Source organism: Drosophila ananassae, chromosome 3L, assembly GCF_017639315.1.
Source record: "Drosophila ananassae strain 14024-0371.13 chromosome 3L, ASM1763931v2, whole genome shotgun sequence".
In the NCBI taxonomy this organism is placed as follows: Eukaryota; Metazoa; Arthropoda; class Insecta; order Diptera; family Drosophilidae; genus Drosophila; species Drosophila ananassae.
The window spans coordinates 6953195-6974981 of NC_057929.1; the positions used below are offsets into that span (position 1 = coordinate 6953195).

General features: G+C 43.7%; 9 protein-coding genes across 19 annotated transcripts; 6 read left to right on the top strand and 3 right to left on the bottom strand.

Moving 5' to 3' along the window:
• Window positions 1-95: 95 nt before the first annotated feature.
• LOC6495806 (organic cation transporter protein) lies at window positions 96-3560 on the top strand. 3 transcript variants are annotated; one of them, XM_014908014.3, is made up of 9 exons: window positions 96-541; window positions 923-1544; window positions 1642-2365; window positions 2423-2516; window positions 2722-2772; window positions 2865-2965; window positions 3029-3109; window positions 3167-3277; window positions 3325-3560. In XM_014908014.3, exons 2-9 carry the CDS (start codon window positions 1009-1011, stop codon window positions 3352-3354), a joined length of 1728 nt encoding a protein of 575 aa, XP_014763500.1. In that variant the 5' UTR covers window positions 96-541; window positions 923-1008; the 3' UTR covers window positions 3355-3560. The 3 variants fall into 3 exon arrangements, with proteins under 3 accessions (XP_014763500.1, XP_032306597.1, XP_001959626.1); XM_032450706.2 differs by having other exon boundaries at window positions 96-537; window positions 3325-3551; XM_001959590.4 differs by lacking the exon at window positions 2722-2772 and having other exon boundaries at window positions 127-541; window positions 3325-3551.
• LOC26514220 (transmembrane protein 186) lies at window positions 3558-4496 on the bottom strand. The gene is made up of 2 exons (XM_014908505.3): window positions 4287-4496; window positions 3558-4220 (listed from the first exon to the last, which is right to left on the bottom strand). Coding segments are annotated over exons 1-2 (612 nt in total). The 5' UTR covers window positions 4288-4496; the 3' UTR covers window positions 3558-3609.
• A 164-nt stretch (window positions 4497-4660) lies between these two features.
• Window positions 4661-6904, top strand: LOC6495807 (aquaporin-11). Of its 2 annotated transcripts, none has more exons than XM_001959591.3 (4): window positions 4661-4743; window positions 5492-5672; window positions 5824-6237; window positions 6327-6904. In XM_001959591.3, the coding sequence occupies exons 2-4, from the start codon at window positions 5495-5497 to the stop codon at window positions 6533-6535; spliced, it is 801 nt and encodes a 266-aa protein (XP_001959627.2). In that variant the 5' UTR covers window positions 4661-4743; window positions 5492-5494; the 3' UTR covers window positions 6536-6904. The 2 variants fall into 2 exon arrangements, with proteins under 2 accessions (XP_001959627.2, XP_014763501.1); XM_014908015.3 differs by having other exon boundaries at window positions 4676-4786.
• Window positions 6905-6985: 81 nt separating this feature from the next.
• Window positions 6986-8738, top strand: LOC6495808. Of its 4 annotated transcripts, XM_032450707.2 has the most exons (6): window positions 6986-7048; window positions 7116-7241; window positions 7302-7483; window positions 7548-7683; window positions 7759-8073; window positions 8138-8244. In XM_032450707.2, exons 2-5 carry the CDS (start codon window positions 7133-7135, stop codon window positions 7815-7817), a joined length of 486 nt encoding a protein of 161 aa, XP_032306598.1. In that variant the 5' UTR covers window positions 6986-7048; window positions 7116-7132; the 3' UTR covers window positions 7818-8073; window positions 8138-8244. The 4 variants fall into 4 exon arrangements, with proteins under 4 accessions (XP_032306598.1, XP_014763503.1, XP_014764138.1 ...); XM_014908017.2 differs by having other exon boundaries at window positions 7002-7241; window positions 7759-8021; XM_014908652.3 differs by lacking the exons at window positions 6986-7048; window positions 7116-7241; window positions 7302-7483; window positions 7548-7683 and adding exons at window positions 8305-8455; window positions 8513-8738 and having other exon boundaries at window positions 7812-8073.
• A 1387-nt stretch (window positions 8739-10125) lies between these two features.
• On the top strand, window positions 10126-11223 carry LOC6502565. The gene is made up of 4 exons (XM_001959593.4): window positions 10126-10320; window positions 10385-10488; window positions 10554-10698; window positions 10757-11223. Exons 1-4 carry the CDS (start codon window positions 10209-10211, stop codon window positions 10828-10830), a joined length of 435 nt encoding a protein of 144 aa, XP_001959629.1. The 5' UTR covers window positions 10126-10208; the 3' UTR covers window positions 10831-11223.
• On the bottom strand, window positions 11070-13768 carry LOC6494805 (luc7-like protein 3). Of its 2 annotated transcripts, none has more exons than XM_001959594.4 (4): window positions 13608-13768; window positions 13355-13545; window positions 12919-13296; window positions 11070-12857 (listed from the first exon to the last, which is right to left on the bottom strand). In XM_001959594.4, the coding sequence occupies exons 1-4, from the start codon at window positions 13671-13673 to the stop codon at window positions 11219-11221; spliced, it is 2274 nt and encodes a 757-aa protein (XP_001959630.1). In that variant the 5' UTR covers window positions 13674-13768; the 3' UTR covers window positions 11070-11218. The 2 variants fall into 2 exon arrangements, with proteins under 2 accessions (XP_001959630.1, XP_014762994.1); XM_014907508.3 differs by having other exon boundaries at window positions 12743-12876.
• A 152-nt stretch (window positions 13769-13920) lies between these two features.
• On the top strand, window positions 13921-15317 carry LOC6495809. The gene is made up of 6 exons (XM_001959595.4): window positions 13921-14166; window positions 14235-14379; window positions 14435-14560; window positions 14631-14780; window positions 14841-15117; window positions 15181-15317. The coding sequence occupies exons 1-6, from the start codon at window positions 14045-14047 to the stop codon at window positions 15216-15218; spliced, it is 858 nt and encodes a 285-aa protein (XP_001959631.2). The 5' UTR covers window positions 13921-14044; the 3' UTR covers window positions 15219-15317.
• Window positions 15306-17877, top strand: LOC6495810 (origin recognition complex subunit 3). The gene is made up of 4 exons (XM_001959596.4): window positions 15306-15448; window positions 15516-16307; window positions 16367-17610; window positions 17670-17877. Exons 1-4 carry the CDS (start codon window positions 15413-15415, stop codon window positions 17764-17766), a joined length of 2169 nt encoding a protein of 722 aa, XP_001959632.2. The 5' UTR covers window positions 15306-15412; the 3' UTR covers window positions 17767-17877.
• Window positions 17838-21704, bottom strand: LOC6494804 (valine--tRNA ligase). 4 transcript variants are annotated; one of them, XM_044715348.1, is made up of 7 exons: window positions 21647-21704; window positions 21387-21591; window positions 21075-21242; window positions 19760-21022; window positions 19676-19693; window positions 18577-19606; window positions 17838-18509 (listed from the first exon to the last, which is right to left on the bottom strand). In XM_044715348.1, exons 2-7 carry the CDS (start codon window positions 21567-21569, stop codon window positions 18007-18009), a joined length of 3165 nt encoding a protein of 1054 aa, XP_044571283.1. In that variant the 5' UTR covers window positions 21570-21591; window positions 21647-21704; the 3' UTR covers window positions 17838-18006. The 4 variants fall into 4 exon arrangements, with proteins under 4 accessions (XP_044571283.1, XP_044571282.1, XP_044571281.1 ...); XM_044715347.1 differs by having other exon boundaries at window positions 21387-21595; XM_044715346.1 differs by having other exon boundaries at window positions 21387-21704.
• Between the last annotated feature and the right edge of the window lie 83 nt (window positions 21705-21787).

A 21787-nucleotide genomic window follows, 5' to 3' on the forward strand; every position in this document is an offset into this window, starting at 1 on the left:
TTGTAAATATCACTTAAGACATCTGCTCATGCTCTCATTAGACTTCCTCTAGCGTGTTATCCGTAAGAGAAAAACTTTTACTTTCTCTATTCCGGCGAGCTCTCATTTCGTATTGATTTTAATGCCGGCAGTTTTGATTTCAGATTGAGAACGAAAGATAGCACTCTCTGTATACGTTTGCACAATGTCTTGCAAGTTATTTCAGTATTTCGCCAGACGTTGCGGGATTCGGTTATAAAACGAAGCTAACAGTCACATATCGGTCCGGTTTCGAGTCCCAACCCGGACAACGATACACGCGGTCAACTTATGCCTTTGGCGCCATATTAAGGGATTGGTAGACATCAATTACCCCACAAACACCTGGCAAGTGTTTGGAAAATAAGCTAAACAAACGTGTCAAAATTTAAACATTAAGTGGTAAAAGAGCATTAAGTGCATCGTTAAAAGTCGATGCGATTAGATAACGGGAGCAGACTAATCTGGACACTGCCAACGTATTGGGGCAACCTGTGCGAATTCCCACCAACTGAAACCGTTTGTAAATGCCATTTAAACCTTGACCTTGGTCAACTCAGTAATCATTTCATTTACAATTCAGCCGCCGACAAACTTCCCCTAATTGTTCCCCTAACAATATTGTTAGCTTTATTTAAACAAAACCCGTTCCACTTGCAACACTCAAGTTTTTTGAGATTCGCATGCAACAATTTATCTCAATTGAAGAAGATTGGTTTGCATGCTGACATGCTTTTACATTTTATAAACTGTCTTGAGGCTGTTCTGTACTCGCATCTTGTGAATCAAGTCAATTAATTATTGATTACAAGGCGTTAACTTCACGAACTACATATCTGTATAAAAAATATTTAACCCATGAATCATGCTGCCCTCCTATTAAAGGAATTAATAATCTTTGTAGTTGGTAACAGTACCCAGAGGATGTCACAGGATAAAGATACATAGATAAGATTAGCTTGGACAGACAACAACTAAAAACGTATCAGCATGTCAACTCCAACATCACCAGCATCTGTACCTCTCCTTGACTTTGACGAAATCCTCACCCAAATTGGCGAGTTTGGACGATTCCAGCGACGAAATTATCTACTTATCTGCCTGCCGGTTCTCTTCGCGGCGGCCAATAGCCTGTCATACGTGTTTACGGCGGGGGCACCCACATATCGTTGTCTAGTTCCCGCCTGTGATAGCCTAGAGGCGCCGGATTATGGAGCGGATTGGGTGTCGATAGCCGTTCCCGGGCGATGGAATAAGCAAGGTCATTTCACCCCAGACACCTGTTACAAGTTTGTGGAAAATAAAACCGACTTGGAAATTCCCTCATCCGAACAATGTACGGCGGATAACTTTACAACTTATACGGAACGGTGTTGGCAGTTCGTCTACGACGGGTGCGAAAGAACTATTGTACAGGAATGGGGACTCCAGTGTCAGGAGAACCTCTGGAAACTGGCCTTTGTGGGAACCACACACTTTGCTGGCCTGGTGGTGGGCACGGCCCTGTCAGGCTACCTGGCTGACCGGTGAGTATTGATTTCAAAGTTTCTCAAAAAATTACTCATACGACCTGTTGTCCTTTCAAAATATTTTCGTCTATAAACTATACCGGAATCTCTGCAGCTTTGGACGCAAGCATGTATTCCTAGACTGCATTGTGTTTATGGCCCTGACTGGAGTTGGACAAGCTCTGGCCTGGGACTACATCAGTTTCTTGGTTTTTGTGTTTCTAAATGCAGTGGGCACCTCTGGAGTATACCCACTGGCCTTTATCATTGGCGTGGAGATGGTGGGTCCAAGGAAACGTGAGATGTCCTCCATCGTGCTCAATTACTTCTACGCTGTGGGTGAGGCGCTTTTGGGGCTGGCTTTTTTCCTGCCCAACTGGCGGAATTTGCAGCTAGTGCTCTCCCTACCGCCGCTGGTCTGCGTGGGATACTTTTGGCTAGTCCCAGAGTCTGTACGATGGCTCCTGGCTCGCGACCGGCGTGAACAGGCGGGCACTATCATCCGCAAAGTGGCCAAAGTGAACCGACGAGATATTTCAGTAGAGCTCATGGCCAGCTTTAAACAACAAGAGCTGGAGGCGCAAGGGGTCACTAGTGAGGAAATAGCAGCGGATATAACCCTCGTTGAACAGAAGGACGATCAGATTTGGGTAGCCGTCAAGCAGGTGCTCAGCTCTCACATATTAATGGGTCGATACGCTATAATGCTGTTTGTCTGGGCAGTGAATGCCATTGTTTACTATGGTCTCTCCTTGAACGCCACCAGCCTGAGTGGCAACAAGTACCTGAACTTCACTCTGGTGTGCCTCGTTGAAATCCCCGGATATAGTTTGGCTTGGGTAGGTATTCTATGTGGGAAAAGGACATAGAAATTCTACTAAATCCTGTTTAAACAGGTGTTCCTACGCAGACTTGGAAGGCGTTGGGCTCTTTCCGGATCGCTGCTTCTCTGCTCCGTAACTTGTGTGGCTAGTGGATTTGTAACAATGGGTAAGAAGTGCTTTGAATCAGAGTTAGAATATAAAGTAGAAACTTTTAATTGACACCTCCTCTAAAGGTCAAATATTTGCCAAAATTAATATAGAAATTTTTAAGAATGTCCTTTCTGGCTGACTCTTGTAAATCCTTGAAAGCCACATATTTCGAATCGATTTTAAATAGATTTTATTTCATTCTGTGCATACATGCCTTAAAGCCCAAAGCGAATGGATTTGGATTGGAGCTTTTTTTAAAAAATCTTGGATTTGTGAGTTTCGTAAATAAAAATTCCAAAATATAGGTTTATAACAAACTTTTCCTACCTCACCCTAAATAATGGTTATTTGAAAACACTCTCAGGTGCCAACTGGTTGGTGGTGTCGCTATTCCTCATCGGAAAACTAGGAATTACATCCTCATTTGCTGTTATTTACACATACACAGCAGAAATGATGCCAACGGTAGGAGAAATCTATTGAAATTATAATCTCTCCTAATTAAAAGCTTACAAAATATTATTTCAGGTTATTCGCAGCGGTGGAGTTGGTGTAATGTCTACTTTTGCGCGGTTTGGAGCTATGCTGGCTCCCTTCGTTCCGCTATTAGTAAGGATCACATTCAAATAATGATAAGTATATTTTATAAACTATTATTATTGCCAGGCATCTTACTATGAACCCCTGCCCTTGCTGTTATTCGGGGCGACTTCCCTAGTGGCCGGACTCGTGTCACTTCTCCTGCCGGAAACATTTCACAAAAAGTTACCTGACACGGTAAGTTAGTCCACTGAAAAACCTTAATAAAAATCTTTATTTCTTAGGTCGAGGAGGCGATTGCACTGGGAAAATGATTCAATGCTCAAAGTGACTATTTTAAATGTTTATTATACCCTTTGTCGCATGGGTCACAACCTGGGATTCGTATGGTATTAAAAGGTTGTCTTTGAAGACTTCTAATACTCATTTAAACAGGCACTTTTTTTTAAGCATCTTACTAACAGCATATTAGCAATAGACTGAATAAAGAATTAAAATAAGAGAATACATAACGAACTTTAAATATTTTTCTTTTAATTCAGAAAACAACAAATCATTTCTTTCAATTTTCAGCTTCCAAAAAGGCCTTCAAATAATTCGGGGTCACTGACTTGGCCAAAACGATTCAGTAATTTATACCGCTGTTTAGGATCGCTCCGCAGACTGATGGGCACAACAAACTTGAGACGAGATGCTGTGCTCTGTTCCCAGTTGGGCAGCAGGTCCTCTGTGTCCACCAGGGTCTCCTTTCGTCGTCCCCAAAAATCAACATAGGCAAGCTTAAGCAGGTCTTGCTGCTCATTAATGTATATAAAGCCCACAAGGTTCCTGGCGGCCAGGCTCACTAGACTAAGAGTGGCCAGTCCACTAACGCCGATTGCTGCGTAAATTCCAAACACATCCGTGGTCAACTGGCCAGTCTGTCCCAGGGCAAATGCTATAGGTAATCCGGCCACTGTAAAGGCTCCCTGGTAGACTTTTAGCTTACTCAAGGCGGCCACCAGTCGGATCGATGGAAGGCTGTAAATGGTTCTCCATTCCGTAAAGAAGGCCTGATCATGTGTGGAAACTTTTTCAGAGGGCTCTGACGAAATGTGGCGTCTCTGAAGCTGTTGAATAACTATGGGTACGCTTCTTGTACGGCATGCCCCTGCCACATTCCGGCACAATCCGGGAAGCACTGAAAACATTACATTTCATTCATAAATAAAAGATAATTTCCTACAATTAAAAATGTACTACTCACTTTTGTATGTTTTTTGTATGTGGTTCTGTGGGAATTTTAAGCCTATTCTTTAACGAAAATATATTTATTTATTTACGTCTGAGCTTCGCATATTTAATTCGTAATTTTTTACAATTATTAAACCTCGTATTTATTTGTTTTTATTTAACTTTATAAACTTGCGTAAGGAGTGCCGGATGTAAACAGTGCTAAACAGCTGATCAGCTGACTGAACAGTGCTGCCCATAATGCGATGATAAGAACGCGCGACTTTTAAAAAATGCCGCGCACTATTCCGTAAAAGTTTAATGTTACGTCAGGACCCAGTGTATAAATATAGAAAAGCCAAATGTCTTCCCGGTGCGCAGATAAAGAGAGTATGATCAATGTATATAAATCACATATACCAGGTCTCAGTCTTCTGCCGGATCTCGCCGCAACAATTAACTATTTGTGCCTCTAATTTGAGAATTGCATAGTACGTGACTAAATTTCAAAATTATTGTTTTCGGGCTTTGACAGTAGGTTTATTACGAAAATAAAAATAAAGACAAATAGACAGTGGTAGATAATCATCAGTTAGTTATCACTTTCTATTGCTGCTTTACGCTAATAAGTGACAGGCGAAAACATTTATTTTTAGCAACTTTTCGAGTGCTTTTGATTCAGAAATAGTTGTTTGCACAAAAAGAACACAAATAATGCTGTTCAAATTGCGAATTTTCAATTCAAGGTTTAAGATCACAGAAAATGTAAAGGGGACGACCATTCAAAAGTTACTTTATCCCTTCAAATTTTGTAAAAACTACATTTTTGTTTCATGTTTCTCCAAAGTCGATAATCACTTTTCTAGATTACAAAAATTTTCCAACGGACGGTCTATCTTTAGGTTCAGATTTTTCTGAAATAAATTTTGTAAACGAATAATGACCTTGGCATTGCACTTATTTATATTTTTTGGTTTGGTTTCTATTTGGAATAAAATAAAGTTTTTCAGTCTCATTTTTAAAAGTGCGTTGAACTCTGGCACTAACCCTTTGTGTTTATTTTTGAAATTTAAAATCTAATTATCGTAGCGCCAGAAAAGTTTTTTTTTGGTTTCCGTTTCTTTACAATAGTTATCTCATGTAACCGGTTTGAGATGATTTAATAAATTGTTGTGTATTGTAGAAGAACTCACAAAAATAGTTACATATTTAGTTGGCTTTGAATGCTCTTTTCGTTAGGCAATGTCGTTGGCATCGCTGGGCATCAGTGCCCTCTTCATGGTCGGCTGCTGTGCCGCCGCACAAATTGCCCGCTTCCTTAGTCAACGGCTGGTGACCCGGGAGGGTATCGTGCCCATTCTGATCAACGAAGCGATCGCCGCCGCAGAACTGTGTGCCTGCTGCTTCGAGCTTATCATAGGTAAGTGTCGAGGGAACACGAAGATCCCGCCTTCATAAAACGGAATCCCCCAAATTTAATTTGATTGATATGATAACAACTAATCCTGGACTGGTTTAGGTCAAGTTCAGTTATTACTTATTGACTATAACTTAACAATTTCCCTTAAAAGTGGCCGACAACTTCGGAGTATCCACGTACGCTGTCTGCCTCTTTCTGCTGACCATTTGGTGGGGACGAGTTTGGGGCGATGCATCTGCATGTCCCTACACCCACATGGAGGATTTGGTGGAAGGACGAACCAGCTTCAAGGAGATGGCGCTGCGAAGTTGGGCAGAGCTGATGGGCGGATGCTGTGTCTATCGAATCGTCCAGGTCTTCTGGTGGCTCGAGCTGGCCGAGACCCATCGAGGTCGTGCCTTTGAGGCCTGCAATGCTGACCTCCAGGTCAGTCCATACGTGGGAGCAGCCATCGAGGGAGTGGCCACGCTGCTCTGCCGTCTGGCGTCCAAAGCGATCGGGGCCAAGGAGCCCAGGTTTGGCAGCTACATCGACTCCTTCATCGGCACTAGCCTGGTGGTGGCAGGTGGGTAGCGCTTATCCGATCCGACTCGCTTGCCGATTGTCGCCCGTGGTCTCAAGTAGTCTATGCTTTTAACTACGCTCTGATTGCAGCCTTCAACTTTTCCGGCGGATACTTCAACCCCGTACTGGCCACTGCCCTCAAATGGGGCTGTCGGGGCCACACCAACCTGGAGCACATCATTGTCTACTGGATTGGCGCCTGTGCCGGAGCTATTCTATCCGTTCCCATCTTCAAGTTGGGAGTGGTGAGGAGGCTCCTTGTAGGAGACGATAATGGCTCAAAGGCCAAGAAGGAATAGACATTTCTGAACTGGATGAAGAGGCCTTTGAAAGAACTAATCTTCCCCCACATTGGACCCACCAAAAAGTTAAATACTCAATGTCGGTCTTGAAGCTATTGGTTTGATTTCACATTCTAGCTATAAAATAATTCAATTTATTGCTGCTTTGGCAAACTGAACAGAAATTTGTTTCAAAAAGAAAGTTCAAATAATCGCGGAGTGAGCGCATAGTTTTAGAAAATGAAAAACAGAACTGTTCAAATTCTTTGTCTCATCAGAAGAAATCAAATTTTAATTGATAAAAAAAACATTTGTTATATGTAGTTACTTTTATAGTTAATTTATTCGTAGTATATTTGGTTAATTCAATAAAATTTTATTAACCCACTGGTGTTTTCTTCTTATTCACCAAATGTCCAGTCTCTTGGCATAATATTGTTTGCAAGGCAGGCCTTTGGATCATTGTCTTTACTTTTATTTATTTTGTTAATTCAAAACGGACAAAGTGAGCTACAAAACAGTTGTCACACGGTAATATTACTCAAATTTAATATTAAACAAATAAATTTCCGACATAAACGTAGTTCATAACAACCAGAACATAAATCATTCAAAATGGGACTCGTGACTAAATTCTTTTATTGCATCGAGCTTAAATTTGCTGTAGTTATAATTGGATTTGTGGATATCATATTGAGCGTGCTCTGCGGATGCTATTTGCCATGTAAGTGGTGTCTCATTTCGAATTTTAGTTCATATCATAATTGATGGATTTGCTATTCAGGGCTGAGGCGTGTCGTCGAAGCGGATTATGAGAGCTGGACTGAGGCTACCGCGGGATTCTTCAAGAAGTCGGTGGAAGATATGTACGTGAACAGATTTGGCTATACGATGTATGTCTTCCTCTTGGTTGTACTAGTTCTCCATGTCGGCGCTTGTATTTTGCTTATAGTTTCAGCCGACTCGGTGAGTAAAAATATCCTCTGAAGGACCTCCAGCTAGATCTGAACAAAATCTTTACATTCCTTAGTCACAAAAATTAATGATTGCTCCATATATTGCCACTGCTCTAATGCGATTCGTCTTGTTGTTGCTGATTGTGACTTGGATTGCCACAAAATCCTTTGATTGTACCACCTCATACTGGTTAATCGGCTTGAGTCTAGGTAACTGGTATTTAAATATAATCTTTTCGGCCTATTTTTTAATGATTTTGTATCCAACTTTTCGAAATATTATAGCACCAGCAGGATACTTCTGGCTTACAGTCGTTTCTTGGTATATGGAAAACGACAGCTAGACTGTATACTTATTAGAAGGAAAAATATATAATCAAGTCGCCCATGAGATTACCTTCAAAATCAATTAACATTGACAATCATTCAAACATCAATTCAATCTAAGCAAGACTAAACAAACAAGAAGCAGCCCCAATCATAAGAAAATGGCACTACCCACTTTGGATAAATGTTGCTGCTGCGAGATACGGTGGGGAGCACTTATTGTAGGCATTATGAGGTTTTTAGTGTATGCTTATGTCCTGGGACGTGTTTTCAGTAAATAGTTATACACCTTGTCCTAAGGACTATCCATATTATCATGCTAACCTCTTTCTTCCAGTTATGGAAACCGAAAATGATTTACAAGAACTTGGTCTGTATATAGTAATAACGATACGAACGTTGTTCTTGGCTTCTAGCATTCTGATAATTGTTTCTGTGTGGGTGGTAAGTAACCATTAATATGTTAATTTTTTCGATACAATTAAAATTAAGTTCCTTTTTTAGCCAAAAAAGCAGCTTCCCTGTGTCTACCTCATTCTAGCACCGATAGAAGAGTTTATGGAAATGATTATATTGATATACATCTGTACAAAACTCGATTTTGAGGATGTTGAGGGTATTGTAACAAAAGCTACCGTTTGGATAATGTTTTTGGGTAAACTTTTGCTTGTATTTATTTACCTAATATGTCTAATGATATTGTTTCCCTCAGCTTTGGACGTGTACTTCTGGTTCGTCATCTACTCGTGGTACAAACAAATCGCCAGCCCATCCCAATCGTGACTTCTAAATCAAATGACAGTGTGACTTTTAGTATTTTAGCTCCCGTTTAAAAGTTATAAGAACAAAATTTTCATATTTTAGTGTACTGAATTTCCCAAAAAAAAATAAATATTCCTTATAAATAATGCTTTCGATGTCACTTAAGCAAGATACTAGGGATGCTGTTTTTATGCCATTTTTATGGGCGGGAATACTTATTAAATGGTAAAATCTATGATCAAGTTTCCCGTGTGATTAATTTCAAAATCAAATGAAACCCAAACATTCAAACATTAATTCAATCTAAGCAATACAATACAAGACAACACAGATGCCCCAAGAAACCACTAGGAAATGGCAATTCCCACTTTGGATAAGTGTTGCTGCTGCGAGTTGCGGTGGGGAGCACTTATTGTGGGCATTATGCAGTTCTTACAGTTTGCCTATATCCTGGGACGTGCCTTCAGTAAATACTTTCACACCTTGTCCTGAGGACTATCAATGTTATTCTGCTGACCTCTTTCTTGCAGTTATTGAAACCGAAAATGATTTACAACAACTTGTTCTGCATATAGCAATAACGATACAAGCCGTGTTCTTAGTTACTAGCGTTCTGATAATAGTTTCTGTGTGGGTGGTAAGTAATCCTTAAAAATTTGATTTAAAACAGTTAAAAAAATTAATTTTCTCTCTTCACTTTTAGCCCAAAAAGCAACTTCCCTGTATCTATATCATTCTAACGCCGATAGAAATTATTGCCGAGGGAATTTTATTGATATACATCTGTACAATACTCGATTTGGACGGTGTTGGGAAAATTGTAGAAAAAGCTTTCGTTTGGCTAGCATGTTTTTGTAAGCTTTTGCTTTTAGTTATTACCCTAATGCGCCTAATAATATTTTTTCCCACAGTTTTGGAAGTGTACTTCTGGTTTGTTATCTACTCGTGGTACAAACAACTCTCCAGCCCAGCTCAATCATGACGTATACAAAATTTTGAAAGTCATTTGATTTAGATTTTAGTGTAATATCTAATTTCCCAATAAATAAATATTCCTTATAAAAAATAATTATTGGGTGGATTTTATGCCATTTTTAGGGGAGGGGACAACAATGAACTGCTTGGAGAAATCTTTAAAAAAAACGCTTATTCTTTAAGGACGTGGCTATATCTACTCGGCTGTTAAGGAAGTAGGGTCTGAGATGATGCCTTCTACCTCTTTCTGTAAGAGGAACTTATACTCTATATTGTCCACAGTGATGGTGGTAATATAATCCATGTGATTTCTGTCTCCAGAATCACGAGGTTTATGCCAATCCTTAAAAAACTTGGAAAGATATATCAGTTATTCAAGAAGAGGGTTCCCTTTCTGGTAACTTTCTAGTCATAGAATGCTTTCTTCGAAAATACCAAAGTTATAGGATATAGTCGATCGATCCCACCATTCCTGCCTGAAATATTATAAAGAAAGTATGCCAAGTTTTAAAACTGAGAGACTATTTTGCCTTTGAAAGGGTATAAAGTTACTTCAAATCGCCGGTGAAATCAACTTCAAAATCAAATAGAAGGTTACAGAACGTAAACCAAAAGTCTAGACTCTAGAGAGAAAAATAAAAATTACCTAATCGGCAGAAAATAGCATCAAAATGGGACTGCCAGTTTTCAGTAAGTGCTGCTGCCTCGAGCTCAAATGGGGAGCTCTCATTGTGGCCATTGTGGATTTGATATTTTGCGGCTCAGCAGCTGGGCATTCGGCCAGTAAGTACTCACGAATAAGTACTGAAAAATCAGTAATAGCCTGATGACCCGATCTCTCCCCTAGTAATAAGAGGCAGAGATCTTTTGAACATCCTTTGGTATGTAGCAGTATTGCTGCATTTGGCGCACATAATCGCTTGCATTTTAGTCATTGTTTCTGTGTGGGTGGTAAGTATCCTTTAGGAACTCTCATTTCATTTTAATCACTATTTAATTATTCTTTTCGTTATTAGCCGAAGAAGGAGTTTCCCTGTGTCTATCTCATAACGGCACTAATAAGATTTATTTTCGATATAATTTTTGTGATATTTATCATTATAGAATTCGGTTTTGAAGGGGATTACCTAATAACCGCCATCATTATTTTAATTTATATTGGTAAGCTATTACCTTAATGGATTTACGTAATGCATCTAAGGAGTTTCTTTTCCAACAGCTTTGACCGTTTACTTTTGGTTAGTTATCTACTCATACTACAGGAAGTGCGGAGGGCATACTCCAGCCGATTAAAAACCTCCAAGAGTACCTCTGCCACCTGACAGTATCTTTTTTAACGAATGACCTCTTTCGATATATGTCGCCTCCCAGAAGTAATAATGATCTCCAAATCAAACAGTATCACCTCTTTTATGAATATACACAAAATTTGGAATAATGGAGGATTTATTTCCTCCCAATCAAATGGCAGTATGACCTCTTTTATGATTATGAACAAAATAATGACCGCCAAGTCAAGTGACAGTATGACCTCGTTTAACCTGTGACGCAACTCCGATGTATTTTTATAAATATGAACAAAATTTATCGTTTTAAGTTAAAATTATAATGTAAATATAATATAGCCTTATTTATAATTAAGGCTAGGACATAAATGTACCTAATACACAGTTGCTTGCATCTAAACAGACTTTCCATCTGATGGAATCGTTTTTGGCTCAATAGGCGCTCTGGGTGGCCGGCGACTTCGGCGTTTAACGCGTAAAACGATTTCATTCTCTATTTGTTCAAACTGGTAGTCTGTGTGGCCCATCGAAAAGCGTTTGGTGACATTAGAGGAATCGTCTGTGCAGCTAAGGCTTCCGCTTGTTTCCTCCACGGGTGCATCCTGACTAGGAGACTTTTCAGCACTCTCCAACAAGTTGACTCTTCGCTTTTTTAAGGGAGTTTTGACGGGTGTTTCCGTTTCTGGTGTTTTTAGTGGACTCTTCGCTTTAAGTGGAGTGGTGTGAAGAGGAGATTGGGCCAAGATCGCAATTAGATCTTTAGAAGTTTGTCGCGCCTTAGTTGAGGTTGAAGTAACAACTGTTTCGTCTGGCGAAGATTGATGAAGTTGTTCTAGTGCCATCTCAATGGCATCTTCCTCGAGGCTCAAGTTTAGGTAGTTGGTATTGTGGTTGCCTGGGGGCACCACCTCCCCAGTTAACTCATTCATTGCATTCTCTAGGATGGCGTCATCATTGTGGTCGATTTTTGTAGAGTCTGGCTGAGCGTATAATATTGAAGACCTGGTCGAAGCTTCATCCCTGCTGTAGCTGGACTCTTTCCTTTCGTGTTCCTGGATATCTTCGTTTAATTTCTCAAATTTATCAGTTTTTATCCTTTCCGGGTCTTGTAGATTCTTGTCGACTGTAAAGGCAATATTTTCTATATCCGCTATTTCAGGCAATCGGATATTTTCAATAATCTGGATTCCCTCGTCATTTTCGTCAGTTCTTTTTGGTGACTCGCTCCCGTCTTTTACTTTAGGAGCTTCTATAATGGTGGAACCTATACTTTTCGAAAAGCAGGGAGCATTTGATTTATCGAGATCATCGTAGATATCATATTCTAATTCCATCGGAACAGTCTCATCTATAGTCTCATTGACCGTCAATTCCTGAGCCACAAGCATATCTGATAACTTGCTATCCTGAATAATAGATTCACAAGCCGTCTCATTAATTATTTCCTTCTGTTCGGCATTGTTGGATGAATTAATTTCACACTCTTTACCAGGTTCAGGATTCTCGTCGTTGTGGGCATTAGCGGTCGAATCTAGTTCTGGAGGTATTTCATCTTGAATGCTCGAATCTTTTTGTTCGCTGGCAGTAACTACGCAGACATTCTCAACCTGCTTGGCAGGTTCTGGAACATCATTTTGTAACTCAATTACTTTGTGAATAGGATCCATAGGATTTTTATCAGGAAATAAACTAAGCGGGGGAATTGGAAGATTCATTAATTTAGAAACCGAGGAGAAGAATCCTTCACATAACTTAGTAGTATCTGTTTCTGTCGGCTTCGCCTCAACTCCAGTGTTTTTTTTAAAGTAGCCATCCACAGCGGCAGTGTCTTCGCTTTCATTTGGAATAGCCTGCTTAGTCGACTGTGGCTTGACGGCAGAATCGGGTGTGTAAAGTTCAACAGGAGTCGACGGATCCTTGTTAGCTAGCATTTTCTTGGCCACCTCTGAATGGGGACTCTCGTTATCTGAACAGATGGGTTCGTCGCCGAATAGAGTGGTTATAGTTTGGGACTTTGGTCTCTGAATTTTTGGACTGCAACGAAATTCATGCGCTACTATTAACAGTGCTATCGACGATTCTTGGGCATACTTACCCTGGCGACTGAGAGCGGCTACGCCTTCGGCTTTCCCTGCCACTCTTCCCACGGTGCCGGCTGGATTCGTGCCTAGGACTGCGGCTACGTCGGCGGTCTCTAGATCTTTGATGGTTTTCGAAATGTCGAGCGTGTGAACGAGGCTTGTCATTGTTGATCTTGTGAAGGCTGTGCCTGGGGGAACTGCTTCTGGACTTTGGCTTCTCAGTTTTATTGTCTTCTTTCGAACGCGCCCTAAATGGATTCTTCGGCTCTTCGGTTTCTTTCCGAGAAACTTCTTTCGTTTGGGCCAGTTTCGGGCGTTTGTTGTGGTGTTCCCTGGCGGCTAAGTCTTCGTCAATCGGAGCTCGCTTCCGTCTAAAGCAAATATCATCTTTTCTGTGAACAATTGTGGAGATATATTAGTTAAAGAAGCATTCATTGATTTTCGACTTACTCCTTTCGTAGCTGGTCGATTAGAGCCTCCTTCCTCTTCATTTCCGCCTTGGCAGTGTCGAGTAGATTCTGCAGATTGACTTCCATGACTTTAATCTTTTTCCCAAGCGCTTTATTCTCCGCCTTTAAGGCTTCTATTTCGACAGTCGCACTTTTGTGTTTTTCTTCCCATGCCAGCAGCTGCTCGGATTTCTGCAACAACTCCCACGGATTAATTTTTTTTGCAAGACGACGAGTACTGGGATATTACTTACTTTATCCTCGGCTTTTTGGAAGTCTTCTAGATCCTCATAGATATCCAAATCGTCGTCCCCCAGCATTTTTAAGTCGTTGTTTGTTTGCGAATTTCAAGCCAAAGCAGATCATCTGTTATAGTGCTGGGTAACAGCAACACAGCCACCCGCCAGTGTGGCCCAATAAATTTATTTATGGGATAGGGAGCACTTCAAAAATTCGAAAGGATATTGTTCAAATATAGTCTACATCCTTAATTAATACTCAACTTAATTAATAATATTCAATATTAAGGTATTTTTTAAACTTAGTCCAGAAAACGGGTTGCGTAGGAACTTTTTGTAAAAAAAACAACAGCACAGAAATTCATGTTACAAATTCAAGTGAAACTTGATAGATATATTTTAAGTACAGGATAAAATTACACAAACACAGGACACACGAAAGGCAATCAACTATGGCAGACAAAAGTAATGCATATTACCGAAATGAGCGACGGAGGTTTGCCCTGATCACATATTTGTTAACTGCCGTAGCCATGATTGTTGCACTTTTGGAGTGGTGTCTTTTTCATTTCGTGTATGTATATATTTAGGATTTATGTATATCCATCCTATACCTTTATGATAATCCTGATTATCTTTCAGAGACGGTATTAATTCATTTTTCAACGATTACTATTGGATTGGAAGCATATTCGTTACAATTGGCCTAATACTCCTTGTGGTTTTTATATTTTTTGAGGTCTTGCGTTTTAACAAAATGATCAATTGGCTATTTGCACTTTTGATAGTGAGTTAGTACATCATTTACTTGTGGAGAGAAAACAAAATTAGTATACTTTTAGTTCGAATGCGTCGTACTAGGCATGGCCCCATTGATTGCTCGTCAATATAGATATCAATTCCTGTTCAGCTTCCTGATTTGGACCATAGTTCTGATACTTTTTATTCTGATCGGTACCTTCTTGCCGGTAAGTTGGAAAACGGATTAAAAGCTATTTATTTTCTCAAATATTTAAATATTTTTTTGGGATTAAACAGCTTGATTTGACTTTGGATGTAGTAGTATTGTTTGTCCTCGCAGTCATTGCCATAATTGGCGCCATGTATTTTCTAATGCTTTATATCGTATTTAATATGCCATACTCTTTTATAATCGTACGAATTTTTATAGTGATCAGCATTTGGATGGTGAGTAACATTTTAGGCACTCTATTTATTTAAAATTGAAAGTTCTTGTCCCATTTTTAGTTTGTAATGTATCACGCCCAAATTATTAACGGTGGCAGATTTGCCGAAATGCGATCAAAGGATTATTTCCTTGGTGCTTTAATGCTCTTCATGGACTTTTTGCTCATGTACCTGTTTTCTTTTCAATTGGCTCCCAAGTGGTCCGACGCTTGTGACAAAGAAAATTCAGATTTTTTGGTCGCCTTTAAGGATACCACTAAGACTGAAGAAATTGAAAGAAGACAAAGAGAGAATGATTATACAGAGGGTACAGCGAGGGTTTTTGAACCAGAAAAAGGTCAATAATTAGCAAATAGTTTTCAGTTTACTATTTACTCATTTAAAACACCCGCCCTTACAGATGGCACCACTACTCCTACTACTACTTCTTTATACTAGAAAGGGAGTCGTTGCCCAACACTGATTGTGTTGGCGCCAACTAACACACACAAGCTGTCCATGCAGCTGGATTTTGGTTTGCGTTTTTCTCATGGTGAATAAACTTAAATTGGAACGAAACTGCGCTGACTAAACAATAAATAAGCGCTATTTCTTCACTTTCGGTCTCCCAACTCTAGGGCGTTTTTAGTTGAATGCCAGCTATGGATCCCACCATTTCCGTATCAAAGGTAAGTTGTAGAAACACTTTGACTCTGGATGCCCTTGCTCATTTTTTGTTTGGTGCCTTCTGCAAAGGGTTGTTTTGTATACAAAAATGGAGCTACGCGGGCCGGCAAGAAGGCGTCTTCCAAGCGCAAGCATTCGGTCGGGAGCAGCAGCCCCAGCAACCTCTTGGGCACGGAGATCACTGGGCAGCCTTTTTACGAAACCTACAATCAGACGTGGCGCCAGATTAGCTCCCACATCACAGATCTTCAGCAGCGCAGCTATGCCCGAACCCTCGATCAGCTTGTGGAGTTTGTGGTGAGCCAGGACGCGACGGACGATCTCCTTCCCACGGCCGCCCTGCTAACCGGCATTAATCAACCAGACCACTTAAGCCAGTTCGACGCTCTCACCCGACGCCTGCACGACCAGCGGTCCGCCCAAGTTTGTGTGTTACAGTCCCGGGATTGTTCTACTCTAAAAGCAGCCGTGGAGTCCATGGTCTTTGGCCTTGTTGAGGACGATGGTGGCGAAGAACTAGGCGAGGAAGAGGAGGACGTGGCTGAGCGCGACCGTAAACGCTTACGGCGCTCGCAGTGCACGATGAAGCAACTGAAGTCTTGGTACATGAACAACTTTTCATCAGAACGAAAGCCGTACCACCTCGTTGTAATCCTGCCTGACTTTGAGTGCTTTAGTGCCGGAGTGCTGCAGGATCTAATCCTGATACTATGCGCGCATTGTGATGAGCTTCCCTTTGTGCTGGTGCTAGGAGTGGCTACCGCCGTTTCAGCGGTTCACGGAACCCTACCCTACCACGTTAGCAGTAAAATCCGTCTGAGGGTTTTCCAAACTCAAGCTGCCCCAGTGGGCCTCAATGAGGTAGGTTCCGTGCTTTTAAATAGTTTGTACTTCCGTTTCCTAAATCTGAATGTTCACAGGTTCTCGAGAAAGTATTGCTATCACCAAAGTATGCATTCCACCTGTCGGGAAAGGCCTTCAAATTTCTTACTCACATCTTTCTATACTACGACTTCTCCGTCCACGGCTTCATCCAGGGATTCAAGTACTGCTTGATGGAACATTTTTTTGCGGGAAACGCTTTTGCACTCTGCTCCGAATACAGCCGAGCTTTGAGCAGAATCCAGCAGCTAACACACACGGACATGGAGTCCATTCGACGACTACCTTCGTTCCGGCCATATGTCGAGGGCATCAACGACTGTAAGCGAGTGATAGCGATACTCACCGACGACGAGTACCTTAAAAAGAAACTACCGCAGCTACTGCGGGACTGCCATATCCACTTCCTGCTCTTTCGCAGTGCGCTCGAGTTCCTCACGGAACTGGTTTGTGACTTGCCACGATGCCCTCTGGGCAAGCTACGGCGGGAGCTGTATGTCCACTGCCTTAACAGGCCGCTTGCCTCCACGTCTGAGTTTAAAGAGTGCTGGCAAATGCTCAGCTTTTTGTCTAGGGACGAATTCGTGGGAAAAGTGAAGCGAAGTCTGGAGAAGGTTGAGTCATTTCTGACTGAAGAGATCGCGCCTTTAGAACTCGGCGAGTCCTGCGCCGCAGTTCTACGGCCACAACTAGTAGAAATCCGAAGGGCCCTAGATGAGGTGATTGAGGCATCTATGACGCCAGTTACTGCGTCGATTTCTGAGGACACCCGACTCCCGTCTACCGACATCTCCCAAGTGGCCTCCAGGCAGGAGCTAAAAGCCCAGCTTCTTCAGCGCAGCAAGGAGGACAAGCACCGGCAGGATCAGCGGCAGCCAACCTCGGAATTTGCTCGCGCCTTGCAAAAGACACTACGCCTCATCGAGACAAACTTGGTTCTGGATAATTTGCGGTGTCTGCAGGATGCGCCACCTCTTCACGAGCTGTTCGTTTTCAATGATATCGCCACTGTACGCCGGAATATAATTGGTGCTCCGCGGGCGGCTCTCCACACGGCCCTTAACAATCCCCACTTCTATCTGCAGTGCAAGTGCTGCGAGCTTCGGGAGCAGTCTCTGTTGGTCAGTACTCTGCCCGATCTCTCAGTGGCCTACAAGCTGCACCTGGAGTGCGGCCGGATGATAAACCTATTCGACTGGCTGCAGGCATTTAGATCTGTGTTGAATGGCGGCGATGACGAGAACGAGGAATCTAACCAGGAGCAAATAGATCCTCAGATACAGTAAGCCAAGCCTTTTTCCTTATCTTTTTGAATTCCTAACAATATATTTTGAATTGCAGAGCACGCTTCACCCGCGCCGTGGCCGAGTTACAATTTCTGGGGTACATCAAAATGTCGAAGCGGAAGACGGACCATGCTACCCGCTTGACCTGGTGATGCGGAAGGTGTGGATCCAAGCTCTAGAATACTGTACTTTTCTATTTATTTTTATTAAGAAAAATTACAAGTGTGGTGCATAATAAATAAAGAAAAAACCTCTGGCTCTTATTTATTTTTGAAATGCAATTATCTTTTTAAAAAGCATCTATTTAAGCTTAGTCCTGCGGCGAGCCCAGCAAGCCCGCCAAAATATCAACAAAATGCCTATTCTGGAAAGTGTCCTTTCCAGTTTCCTGATTACATTAGCTTCAGCGTTTCAATGGCGGCTGCAATGCGTTCGATCTCTGCCTGCGACTCGGAGAGCTTCGTTTCATTAGCTGCCTGGACCTCGGCGGGCACCTTCGTAGCGTAGTCAGCCGCCTGGCTGGCCTGGGTCAGTTTGCCCACAGTTTGCACCAGCTGGTCGCGCTTTTTCTGCAGCTTTGCGATCTCCTTGTCAGCCTCCACGAGGCCCTTGAGCAGCAGATGAACTTCGCACTGACCGGTCACGGTTAGAATTGCGCAGCCGGCCGGGGCCTCGCCGTCGAAGACCACCTTGGAGCAGTACGAGATCGTGGCCAGGTCGTCGGCATAGCGTTTGAGTATTTCGTTGGGTGCGGGATCAGTGCACACAACATAGGCCTCCGTCTTGGTCTTGTTGGGAAGATTGTAGTCGGAACGGGCCGAGCGAATAATGCGGGCAGCCTTCTGGACAAACTCCACATCCGATTCCACTTTCGAACTGCGCCATGAGACGTTGCCTGTAGAAAAAGATATATTTTTTATACAGTTTATATGAAAATATTAAATTATTTAGTGAGTACTCACTGGGATAGCTAGCTACGCAAATGCTAGGTGCTGGCTTGGCTCTGGGCAGGCGCTGGTAGAGCTCTTCGGTGATGAAAGGCATGAACGGCGAGAGCAGCCGCAGTCCGTAATCAAGGCACACGTAGAGAGTGCGCCTGGCAGCGGCCTGTTGCTGCTCACTGCCGCTCTGGAAGATCGGCTTCAGGCATTCCAAATACACGTCGCACAGGTCGTAAAGCCAGAAGGCGTAGCAAGCGCTGGTGGCAGCAGCAAAGTCATAGGTCTCGAAGCCCTGGTTGCAAGCCTCGATTGCAGCGGAAAGCCGGGATAGGATCCAGGCATCCATCTGGTTGACGACTTCCGACGCCGCGAGCTCTGTGTCGAACTTCTCCGTGCCGTTAAAGTAGAGCAGGGCGAACTTGGTGGCGTTCCAGAGTTTGTTGCAGAAGAATCGGTAGCCCTGGACACGGTTAATGTCCAGATTGATGTCACGCGCCTGGGTAATATAGGCACACAAGGCGAAGCGGAGGGCATCCGAGCCGCACTCGGGAATACCCTGTGGGTAGTCCTGCTTCTGCCCGGCCTTAGCCTTCTCAATCTCACGGGGATCCAGGTTAGAGCCCACTAGCTGAGCATGAAGCCCCTCCAGTGTAATGCCACGGATCACATCCATGGGGTCGATGACGTTGCCCAACGATTTCGACATCTTGCGACCGTGGGCGTCACGGACCATGGGATGCAAGTAGACTTCCTTGAATGGAAGCTTGCCGAGCAGCTTCTGACCGAAGAACACCATGCGAGCCACCCAGAAGAATAGAATGTCGTGTCCCGTTTCCAGCAGCGACGTGGGGTAGAATGTCTCCAGGTCCTTGGTCTTGTCCGGCCAGCCGAACACGGAGAAGGGGAAGATGCCGGAGCTGAACCACGTGTCTAGCACGTCCTCGTCCTGCTTTAGGATGATCTTGCTGGCCTCCACTCCAAACCGTTCTGATGCCTTGGCTAGCGCCTCCTCCTCGCTCCTCGCCACAATCCAGTACTGCTCGTCATCGGCCTGGAAGAGATTGGGAGTTAATTTTAGATTATAAGGTTAAGTGGACATGGAATATAGAATCAACTATACCACTCCTTCGAGAGCAGGCTGGCAAATTACAGAAACATATATTATCTATCTGTGGAGGCCACACCCCAAGCTAGATGTACGTACCGATCCTGTTTGAATGGAGGGATCGCTGAAGCTGACATGGTAGGCAGGAATGCGGTGTCCCCACCACAGCTGCCTGGAAACGCACCAGTCCCGAATGCCGTCCATCCAGTGGTACCACGTTTTCGTGTGGTGCTCTGGAACGATCTTCAATGCCCCGGAACGCACTGCCTCGGTGGCAGAGGCGGCCATATCCGAGCAATTGACATACCACTGGGGCTTGATGAGTGGCTCCACAACATCCTTCGAGCGACTGCAAATGGGTACGACCATGGGGTTGTTCAAAGTCTCGCGGTAGAGCCCCAGCTCCTTGAGCTTGATCAGAATCTGTTTGCGGCACTCAAACCGCTTCATGCCCGTGAACTCGCCGTAGTCGCCGATGATGAAGCCGTCGTCGTTGAAGATTGTGATGAAGGGTAGGTTGCAACGCTTGCCCACCTCGTAGTCATTGGGATCGTGAGCCGGGGTGATCTTCACGGCACCTGTGCCAAAGGCAATGTCCACAAACTCGTCGCACACAATCGGCAACCGCCTAGTCGAGAACGGATGAACGACGAACTTGCCATGCAAGTGTTTGTAGCGCTCATCCTGCGGATGCACTGCCACTGCCGTGTCGCCGAGCATTGTCTCAATACGAGTAGTGGCCACGACCACCTCCTCGTCGCTGCCCTCCACCTTATAGGCGAACTTGACCAGAACGCCAAACTCTACTTTCTCATCATAGCCGGGAATGGACAGGAAGGTGCGTCCGGGGATCTCCACTTTGTCGACTTCGATGTCTGAGATCGCCGACCGGAGCGTGCAGGACCAGTTGACCAATCTAGAGCTGCGGTAAATGCTGCCCTCTTCGTGCAAGCGGACAAAGGCTTCTGTGACGGCGCGGCACAGCTTCGGGTCCATGGTGAAGGCCACCCGCGTCCAGTCGTACGATGATCCCAGGCTCTTGAGCTGTTCATAGATGCGACCGCCCTTTTCCCTTCGCCAATCCCAGATGCGTTCAATGAACTTCTCACGGCCGAGATCGTGACGCGACAACTTCTCGTCACGCCACAAGAGTTTCTCCACCACCACCTGGGTGGCAATGCCGGCGTGATCACATCCGGGAACCCACAGGGTGGTGCGCCCCTTCATGCGGTGGTAGCGCGTGATGGCGTCCTCAATGGCGTTCGTGAGGGCGTGTCCCAAATGCAAGGATCCCGTCACATTCGGCGGAGGAATGATCATCACGAAGTTTCCGTTGGGGTTGGGGGCATCGATTGATGGTCGCTGGAAGACTCTGGTTAGGATGTTTCTTTAAAGTGCTCTTTCCACAACTTACACCATACTCTGGGGTGAAGAAACCCTCCTTCTCCCACCAGCTGTACCATTGGGCCTCCACGTAGCGCGGACTGTAGGCATCGGGAAGGGGGCCACTCAGGTCCTTCTTTTCTCCGGGAGCAGTTTCGGCTGTGTACACGGCAGCCTCCTTGACCTCCTTGGTGCGCTTCTAAAAGATGAAGTGGAGAAGCAGAGCGTGGCATTAACTTTCACCAATAACAATGGAAGCAATTACATCCATTCACTTGGCCACATAACCTCGTTTTGACTGCCGAGGAGGAGAGAGAGCTGTGTTCCCTCTACAAGTACTTACCTCTGGCTTCTCCTTCTTTTCACCTGCGGCAGGGGCAGCAGCCGCCTTCTTGTCCAGCTTAGCCTGGAGCTTGGCTAACTTCTCCGCCTTCAGGCGCTCCTTCTCCAACTGCTTGGCAGTCTTGGGAGGCTCGCCGGCTCCCTCGGGAGCACTAGCTTCATTCCGCTGCTCTGGCTCTGGCATCTCGCAGGGGTTTGTTCAAGTTCTGGCTGGTGCAACAATCAATCAACTGATGAAACTCCCAGATGTTGATTACTCACATGCAGTCGGACTGAAGTTGGGGTAAAACGTGTGCACTTTTGGGACAGGGTTGCCAGGCTACGGCAGATAAGTTAAATATTCAAATTACATATGTGATTATAGTAATTAATTTATATATTATATTATATATACTTTTGTTG